Here is a 10,083-nt window from a genome sequence, read left to right as displayed (position 1 = left end):
ATCAATAAAATAAAACTAATATTGAAAAAAATAAAATGAAAAAAAGAAACACTCAAAGGTAAGTCCCATTATATTGGACAAGATGATCAGGGGGTCCATAACACAAAATAGATGAAGAACCCCTGTCCCACATGCCAAGATTCAGGAACTACCTAGTAATGGGGCTCTCAGCAATATCTCGAGGTCCAGGGGTTTTCTGTGAGGAATTGATTCATTTCCCTGGACCCTTGGTGGAGAATGTGATTAATGAACAGCAGTTCTCCTAGCCCAACCTAGCTTATGATATGGATTCTGTTGACCATGAGATCTGGACTTTTTCATCTAGAAAAGAATTAGTCTCTTCTTTCTTTCCTCTGAGCTGGACTCTGTTCACCATCCCCAAGTCCTTTCCTTTGCTCCCCATCTGAGAGCTTATAGTTAGGTAAGCAGTTAGGAAGAGAACTTGGCATTATTCCCAGCACTCCTTCCTCTTCTTCCTCCCACCCTCCCCAACCCCACCCATTACTAACTTTTAGTGCAGAGCAAGCCACAATTAGAACAGCACTTTTCATCCTTTGGACAGTCTTCATCATTCTGACATTTTGGCAGGGTAATTGTCGGACAAGAGAGTGGCCGGGCTGGGCAGTTCCAGTGCTTAACTATAGAAACACAAGAAAGCAGCAACTCCATGACCTAGATCTGGTCTTAACTAGTGTTCAGGCACCCGTCTCACATGAATTGGGCTATTTGGACCAATAGCTGATGAACTAGTACAGAGTCAGATGGCCAAGTTTTTCCTCTTTTCTTTTTCCTTTCTTTTCACCCTCTTAGGGAATCACCAGGTAGAACAACTCTGGACCCAGAGCTGCCGTTGTTCAGTTGTTTCAATTATCTCTGACTCTTTGTGATCGCATTTGGAGTTTTCTTGAGTGATTAGTCATTTCCTTTTCTAGGTCATTTTACAAATGAGGAAACTGAGGGAAACAGGGTGAAGTAACTTGCCCGGGATTACATGGTTAGTAAGGGTCTGAGGCAAGATTGGAATTCAGCTTTTCCTGACTCCAGGCTTGGTGCTCTATCCACTGTGTCACCTATCTGCTCCCCTTTAGTAAGCTAAAATGTTCATAGACTATAGTGTCCTTTAGTACACTAAAGTGTCCTCTAATAAATCTGTCACAAGAACTTAATTTCCTCACATTATCAATCCTTTTGGGTAATGTATTTATAGAATATTGGAGTTATAGGAACCTTAGAGCACAGAACACAGAAGGTTAGGACTGGAAAGAAGCTGAGCCTAGAGAACAAGAATGTTAGAGCTGGAAAGGAGTTTAGCCTAGAGAACACAATGTGAGAGCTATAGGAGGCCATGAAATTGAGAATGGTAAATTGCACGTGTGTACACATTCCTTAAGTTTTAGTTCATGAGCCCACATTGAGTGAATTTACCTTTTTTTAAGCCCTTACCTTCCACTTAGAATCAATATTGTATATTGGTTCCAAGGCAGAAGAATGATAAAAACTAGTCAAAGCTTTTTTTTTTTTTGCCCAGGGTCACACAGCTAGGAAGTATTTAAGGTCAGATTTGAACCCAGGACCTGGGTTTTCTCTCAATCCAGTGAACTACCTAGCTGCCCCCTGAATTTACCTTTAATAGTCAGCCAATTGACATAATTATCTTCAAAGAAAGACATTTACTATAATGTATGTATATATAATACGTATATATATAATGTAAAGGCAATAACTATAATGACATCACAGAAATAATAACAATAAAATACTCCCCTCATAAATCTGGGGCATAGTCTCCCACAAATACACACAGTATCAGTGGGGAGGATGGGCACATGTGCACCAGTAAAAAAACCACACAGTTAGGGGATGCATGTAACAAGATGATTCAGGTCTCTGATGGGGCACGATCTTGATTTCAATCCTGCCTCTTCTTTTGTCCCCACTGGGTGTGGTGTCTCTGTTAAAAAAGTTTCCCTGCTCATCTGTATTGTCCTGCTCCCTTCTGCCACTCAATTTTTGATGGCCAAGATGAATTCTTTCTTGAATCCATGCTTGGCTCTCTTTTCTGCTGCCAGGGGTCACCCTGACTTTTCATTAATCCTGAAGGAATTAGAGGGTGGCCAGTCATTGTTTCCAAAAGTCTGGCTACTCCCCTGTTTTTGGCCTTTTAAAGCAAAGAGAGACAATTCTCTAAAAGTCAGAGATCCCAAGGAATCCTCAGTGTCCTCATTTGTAAAATGAGACAGTTGGACTATTTGTTTCCCTTTGGCTCTAAGATTAAATGCTGTTTCTAACTCCCTTGAATAGCTAGAGATCTTTGCTCAGGGCCATCCCAGGTGTCCAAAATCTTTTGTTCTGGCCATGGGTCTGGCCAGCTTTAAGGAACAAACCTCACCCTCTGACCTCACCTTTCCAGGGTGTGGTACACACAAAGCCACACTTAAAATCACAGCATTTGAGTTTCCCAGGACACTCCAGGTCATTATGACAGTTGTTTAAACAGTTTCTAAAGCCTTTGAATGGGAAGAATGGACAATATCCATCTTTGACTGAAAGAGAAGACATAGACAGCCTATTATATATGGTCACCTCTGTTTCCCACCAAAATTTATTCTGCCAAAATAATATCCCTCCTTCCTTCAAATTATGGCCCAAATCCTTCTCTAGGACACCCAAACCTTTTGATTTTTGATCTTGTAATCACTCTTTTATCCTTTTGCTAAACTGATAGGCATTATTTTATTGACTATAGAAGGCTGTATCTTCCATGTCCTTGGCACTCTGCTTCTCATTGTGACCAAAATTAGGCTCTGAATACAGTTAGCTAACTAAATGTACTGGACAGCTAAGTGGTATAGTGGATAGAGTGCTGGGCCTTTAGTCAGGATGACCTGAATTGAAAAATGGCCTCAGAAGACCATGGACAAGTTGCTTTACCTTGTTTGCCTCAGTTTCCTCATCTTAAAAAATTTTTAAACCCTTACCTTCCATCTTAGAATCAGTACTATGTATTGGTTCCAAGAAAAAAGAGTGGTAAGGTCTAGGCAAAGGGGGTTAAATGACTTGCCCAGGGTTACACTGCTAGGAAGTGTCTGAGACCAGATTTGAACCCAGGATCTCCCGTCTCTAGGCCTGGCTCTCAATTCACTGAGCCACCCAGCTGTCCCTATTTTCCTCATCTTTAAAATGATTTTGGGTTTTCTTTCCTGAAATGGCAAACCATTCCAGGAAAGAAAACCCAAAATGAGGTCATGAAGAGTAGGTCACAACTGAAATGATTCAACAACAACTTAAAGTCAGCAATAACCTGTCCTTCCTTCTCCCTCCCATTTATTGGCCCAATCTGGTCTCTTATCTCCTCTAATCCTATATTGCTGGTTGACTCTTCCTTCCTGGCCCTGCCTTTTCCACTGGAGGGAAGGAATGCTTTGAGATGGAGCAGTAATGACCTTCTCAGGGAGGAGGAATGGCCTGAGGACATCAGTGTCTGAAGAGGAGTCAAAACAGCACAGTGAGTCCCAGATTCTAGGCCACTTATAAACTGGATGACCTCAGTCAAATAATGTTTTTTGATTTGGTCCTCAGTTTTCCTCTTCCATAAAGGAATCCGATTAGATATATCTAGGTGTTAAATAGATTTCAGTAACTGCTAACCTAAATTTAGCATTTCCTTAAATAATGAATTGGTTGTTGTCCTTTGTCCTGAAGAGGACCAAAAAATGACATTGGTACATCAGGGACAATGCATAGTGTGTCTGACTATGAATTAAAACAACATTATTTCAAGAAGTTCATAGGCTTTTTCAGACCACCAAGGAGACCAGATTGGGCCAGTAGATGGGAGGGAGAAGGAAGGACAGGCTATTGCCTCTACCAAGTTGTTGTTACCTCATTTAGGGTTTTCTTGGCAAAGATCCTGGAGTGGCTTACCATTTCCTTGTCCAGCTCATTTTAAGAATCACTGAATCAGATGATCTCTATGGATCCTTCCTCCATTCCCATGCTTAGCCCATAATCCCCAAGTGTACCACAGTTAGCATCTTACCACTGTTTCCACAGACCTTCTCACAGGATTCCTTGCTGAGAAAATTGTTGGTATTCCCCTTACAACCCCCAAAGAAGAATGGGTTACAAGAACGTTTCTTCAGGCTGTAGTGCCAGCGTAAATCAAACTGTTCACAGGGGCCCACTTCTGGTAACAGCTGACATATATCTGGATGGAGAGTAGAAAAGGAAGGAGAAAAGGATGGGAACAGATTCTTTCCTTTGACATCCCTGCTGTAACTAGGAATCAGGATACTGAGCTCTGCTGCTCCCTACTCCTATGGTCTCACATAAGTCTCTTTCCCTTTCCAGGTCTCCCTCCATATGAACTAAAGTCTAATGTAAACTTGTAGGCTTATATTTGTTGTCTCCAGCGGACAGGGAGATTGGATGGAATAATAGAAGACCTTTGAAATGGAACTGAAAATATCCAGCAAATAGAAGAAGGTATTCCAATAATCCATTTAGAGTTGGAAGAGACTTTAAGAGTCAGCTAGTTAAATGCTCTCATTTTGGAGATGAAGTTGATAATTAGAAGCCAACATGATACAAAGGAATCTAGTACATTTTCAGAGGTGAATAGAACAATAATAAGAATAATGGCAACAGTAATAACTGCTTATGTTATTAAGACAGTATCCATATATATCACATTCATTTAAAGCAAACAACCCTGTGAGATGAGCAAAATGGTATTATTATTTTAATTTGATGGAAGAGGAAATTCAGAGAGGAAACAATCTCAGAAAGATTAAGAATCTTGCCTGAAGGTATAGTTGGTGGCCCACTGGATAGAGAGCCAGGCCTGGAGAAAGGACATTCTAGGTTGTGGTCTCGAGCACTTCCTAGCTGAGTGACTCTGGACAAATCACTTAACCCCAATTGTCTAGCTCTTCTGCCTTGGATCTGATAATTAGTATTGATTCTAAATTAGGAAGTAAGGATTTTTTTTTAAAAGGAGCAACATTAGTATCAGTTCCAAGTCAAAAAAGCAGTAAGGGCTAGGCAGCTGGGGTTAGTTGATTTTCCCAGGGTCACACAGTTAGAATGTATCTAAAGCCATCTTTGAACCCAGGACCTCCATCTTCAGACCTGGCTCTATATCCAGAGTCACCTAGTTGCCCCCTTTGCAGTCTTATTTTAAACAAAGTTAATTAAGAAAGATAGTAGGAAGGCAACCTTGCCATAGACTCTTCTGAGTGTTAGTTTTTGCATCAGAAGGATCAGAGCGTAGAAAAAGAAGATTTCAAATCTCTTTTCCATCTCTAGCAGGTAGATAATTTTTGGTTTTTGCTTTGATTCTAAATATTGATTTCCACTAGCCAGTTAATGTCCATTATTCATTGCAGAATATAGATACATACTTTATACTCATGTATAATAAATACATATGTGGGCAGCTAGGTGGTCCAGTGGTCCAGAGCTCTGGCCCTGGAGTCAAGAGGACCTGAACTCAAATTTGTCCTCAGACATTAACTAGCTATGGGACATTGGGCAAGTCACTTATCCTTGTTTGCCTCAACTTCCTCATCTGTAAAATGAGTTGGAGAAGGAAACGGCAAACCATTCTAGTATCTTTGCCAAGAAAAGTCCAAATGGGGTCATGAAGAGCCAGACATGTCTGAAATAATTAAACAGTAATAATAACATACATAAATGGATTTGTTAGTGTTACATCCATGCTGTAGATAATTTTATTGCTCTTGTCTCCCCTCATTAGAATGCAGGATCATTGTGAGGAGGATTCCTTTCACTCTTGGTATTCTCAGCACATAGCACAGTGCTTGACACATTGGTGCTGAATAATTGTTGATTGAGGAGTTACCTGCACCAGGAAACTGCAATTACTAATCGATAAGCCAATAGATAAGCACTTAATAATTATTTACTATGTGCCAGAGACTTAGAGATAATCTAGTAACAGACCCCCCTCATTTTCTGTATGGAGGACCTGAGACCTTGTCCAAGGTAGCCCAGCTAGTGAGCGGCAATCATTGCTCAAAGACAGATTGCCTCTCCATTTACCTTTTAGGAACAGGCATATACCAAGGTGTTGAAGGTTAGAAAAAGTACAAAGCATTCCCCGCACTAGGGGTCCACTCTCCTGCAAATGGAGAATTGAGCTTTATAGTATATATGGCAAAGGAAATGATAGATTTCTTTTTTTTTCCACTCCAAGTTACTATGGTAACATATATTATAGCCCTGACATCTCAGACATTTTGCTGACCCATATGGCCAGAAGGTTTGCCAACTATTCAGAATAAGGAGTCTGAAAAGGACAGTTGTTTTAACCCTCACTTACTCAGCACCATCAGACTTTCTCCCATCAGCTGTGTACAGAGCCTCCATGGATTGAAGGAAGGAGGAGGGAACATCTCTTACTCTGGAGGTAGGAAACCTAGAAACCTGGCTTGCCAACTGGACTTCCATGACTCCAGAAGAGAGTGAAGCTATTTTTTGCAGCTCTGCTTCACTTAAATCCAATTCACAAGAAAGTCAAGACATCACTTTATGACATCACTGGTCCACTTTGAAAACAAGGCAATAGGGAGCAGTGAGGTGGCCCAGTAGATTAAGAGCCAGGCCTAGAGATGAGAGGTCCTAGGATCAAATTTGGCCTCAGACACTTCTTGGTTTTGTGACCTTGGACAAGTCACTTAACCACCATTGCCTAGCCTTTACCACTTTTCTGCCTTGGAACCAGTATACAGTATTAGAACCAGTATACAGTATTGATTCTTTGTTAGAAGGTAAGGGTTTTTTAAAAAAGAAAAGAAAGGAAAGGAAAAGAAAAGAAAAGAAAGCAAAAGAAAAAAGAAAATCAAGCAACAACAACAATAGAAAACCTAGAATGGGCCCTGGTGAGGACTTTGTCTTTACCTTCAAATAGATCTATGCATTTCTTCCCACAGTTGTAAAAGCAGCACTTCATAGAATCCTTGCAGTTTAAATCGAAGTTGCATTGGTTGGCTTCCTTATACAGACATGTGATATTTTGTTGTGGACATGTTCCTAGCTTTTCTCTGGTTCCTTGAATTAACCAAGATTAGATTAGGTAGAGAAAATTAGATGATTAAGAAAATGGCCAGGATTAGAACTGGAAAAGATCTTTGAAAGGGCAGTGTGATATAGTGGAGTAATTGCTGAATTTGGGCTCAAAGGATCTGAGTTCCAATTCAGACTTTGCCATTTACTAGTTGTGTGATGTTGGGGGAAATCCGTTTATCTATCACTTATAAAATGAAAGGGTTGAATAATGACCTCTAAGGTACCTTCAAGTTATAAATTCATGGTCTTGTGAACACAGAATGTCAGAACTAGAAAGAATCTTAGAACATGAAATTGTTAGGACTAGAAGGAATCCCTAAATAGGAGATATAGGGAATGAATACTGGAATTGTAGGTGGGGAAGCACAATCTCCCTGCCCTACTCTGACATCTAATTGGATCCTGGGGTGTTTTGAGGAACTTTGTTTCTTTCATCGATATCAGTCCGTCACAAGTGGGATAGAGGAGTAAGCCTGGGTATAGGGAATGGGTGGAGAAAAAAAGAGCATTAGACAGTCAATTCCTTAGGTCAGGGACTCTTTTTGTACTCCTAGCATTTAGCAGACTTCCTAGGACCTAGTCAGCATTTAATAAATGTTGACTGATTGAGGTGCTTCAGCCCAAACTGGAATTCTTGCCCTTGTAAAAGGACCACTTGTATAAGGACCAACGAGTGCAACCAAGAACAATGATGTCAACCCTTCATAGTCCCAGACTCAGGCTGTCAGATCCCCCTGGTCTGGACTAAGCAGAATTGGAGGAAAGGTCCCTTGAAAACATAACAACAATAACAACCCATATTTCTATTGTAATAAGCATTCACAAAGCACTTTTCTTCTGATATCTTGGCAAAGTCAGTACAGGAAGTTCTATTCCCATTTTACAGATGAGAAAATTGAGATTCATAGAAATTAATTGTGTTAGCACACATTATAGTGTTAGTAAAAGTCAAAGCTGGCAAATAATCCATTTTTGCTGAACCCCAAATCAGTGTTTTCCTTATTGAGAGTAAGACCTCTCACCTCTGATGAAAAATATTCCCTTCTCTTCATGTTGCTTAGGGACTTCTGTTCCAGACTTCCTTGCCTCAAGCTGAATTAGCAACTTAATGCTAAGTTGGGAAAGTGGACTCCAAGCCAAGAAGCCAAAGCATAAGGTGGTAAATAGAACCTTGTTCTGGGAACCAGGACACCTGAGTTTTGGTCCCTGTTGGGCTCCTCACTGGCCAGTTTGAGTAAGTCATGATCTAGCTAAGAAAGTCAGTTTTCTTCTCTGTTAAAATGATTGAGCTGGGGGTAGTTGGATGGCTCAGCAGATTGAGAGCCAGGCCTAGAGATGGAAGGTCCTAAGCTCAAATCTGGCCTCAGACACTTCCCCCAGTGCAAATGCAAGGAGGTGAAAGATGGGATACCCATATGGTGGGAAAACCTGCTTTCATGTTTTAACCCCATAATGACCACCATCAGGGCTTCTTAGGCACTAAAGGGCAGCTCATTGGCAAATCAGATTGAGTACTGGGCCTGGAGTCAGGCAGAACTGAGTTCAAATATTGCCTCAGACACTAATTGCGTGACCCTTAGCCCCTGTTTGCCCCAGTTTCTAAAATGGGAATAATAACAGCACCTACCTCCCATGGTTTCTATGAGATATTTGTAAAGCACTCAATCTAGTGCCTGGTACATAATAGGAGCTATATAAATGTTTATTCTCTTCTCTTGCCATTCCCCCTTTAGAGGCATAGAATACAACTGTCCAAATCGTCTCTCTGGATGTTAGGTCACACCATATTGGCAGTAGGAAAGTACTATGTATTCTAACTCTCCCTGGCATGAGTAGTTTTTTTGTCTCAAATGTCTCACCATGCTGCCTCCTCTAATTTTCATCAGATGAAATTCCACCCAGCTCTGATTCTGATTCTAGGTGTCAAACTCAAGTCTTCTAGTTTCTTGATTAAGCAGTAACAACCATTCCTCTCAGAACTTAGTGCTTTTGTCCCTAATATACTTGTCATTTATATAGTTTACATTTCTCTTGGTTGGTGTCATCCCCTTCATGGGTTGTGACCATCTACCTGGGCTGTGGCCATTTACTTTGTCTACTAGCAAGCACTCATCCTACAGTCCTTACCCACAGGCCAGTTCTCAACTTACACCCAATGTGATTTGTTCCTGTGAAATGGCATCAGGGCAGAAATGGAGGTGAGTATTGTCTTCCATGCACTTACTTCCGTGTTTCAAAACGATAAAACCATGGGTCAATTCCAAGGAGAGACTGGAGATCAGGAAGATGGGGATGGCAGTCTTCCAAATCCATGTCCAGCAGGGGCTGAGGATAAAGCAGAGGGGTCAGAGTTAGGAAGAGGCTCAAGCATGCCCGAGACTGTGAAAATGTCCCAGTGGAGAGAATAGTATATGAATGTGACTTAATGAGGGCAGGTGGTGACTGTCTGTTAGGGGCAAACTGCTACAGTGGAAAGAGAAAAGAATCTAGAGTTAGAGGTGCTGGTTGCTACTTGCGACTTTTGTGACATTGGGAAAGTCACTTAACTAACTCTGGGACTTGCTTCTGACCTGTAAAATGAGCTGATCTTTAAGGTCCCTGACAGCTCTAATGTTCTCTGATCCTATGAAAAATCAGACTAATAGTTTTGAGGGACAGAAATCCTGGAAGCTTGGTGAGAGGGGCACCAGGTGTGACTAGAAAAGAATGAGTTCTAAGTGGTGACAGGGAGAGGAGGCATAAAGACTGAAGCATCTGGCCATGGTGCTGAACCAGGCTCTGTATTTTTTGTGGGGACAATAAGACTGGAAGATGTGGTGGTCTAACTCCATTACTTTCAGAATAAAATATCAGTGACTCAGCCTGACATTCAAAGCCCTTGATTGTGTGGCCTTCACCCACCTTTCTAGAATGATTCCCCATTAGTACCCATCACAAATCCAACATTTCAGCCATGCTATTGACCTAATTCTTCTGCCTTCCAACCTTATTCAT

The 10,083-nt window shown here is 41.1% G+C and overlaps 1 protein-coding gene across 1 annotated transcript; it reads right to left on the bottom strand.

Moving 5' to 3' along the window:
* Positions 1–504: 504 nt before the first annotated feature.
* Positions 505–3,723, bottom strand: LOC103103022 (WAP four-disulfide core domain protein 8). Its single transcript, XM_007477759.2, has 2 exons — positions 2,403–3,723; positions 505–638 (listed from the first exon to the last, which is right to left on the bottom strand). Exons 1-2 carry the CDS (start codon positions 2,557–2,559, stop codon positions 505–507), a joined length of 291 nt encoding a protein of 96 aa, XP_007477821.2. The 5' UTR covers positions 2,560–3,723.
* Positions 3,724–10,083: the final 6,360 nt, after the last annotated feature.

The sequence above is a fragment of the Monodelphis domestica genome, chromosome 1, assembly GCF_027887165.1.
Source record: "Monodelphis domestica isolate mMonDom1 chromosome 1, mMonDom1.pri, whole genome shotgun sequence".
Lineage (NCBI taxonomy): Eukaryota > Metazoa > Chordata > Mammalia > Didelphimorphia > Didelphidae > Monodelphis > Monodelphis domestica.
This window is presented reverse-complemented; position numbering and strand designations above follow the sequence as displayed.

Bases quoted from the DNA above. Each gene is read 5' to 3' on its own strand.
- LOC103103022 (XM_007477759.2), bottom strand. From the start codon at position 2,559: ATGTCTTCTCTTTCAGTCAAAGATGGATATTGTCCATTCTTCCCATTC. The intron at 639-2,402 runs GTGAGGTCAGAG...GTGTTTCTATAG, and splicing joins GTGTACCACACCCTGGAAAG to TTAAGCACTGGAACTGCCCA.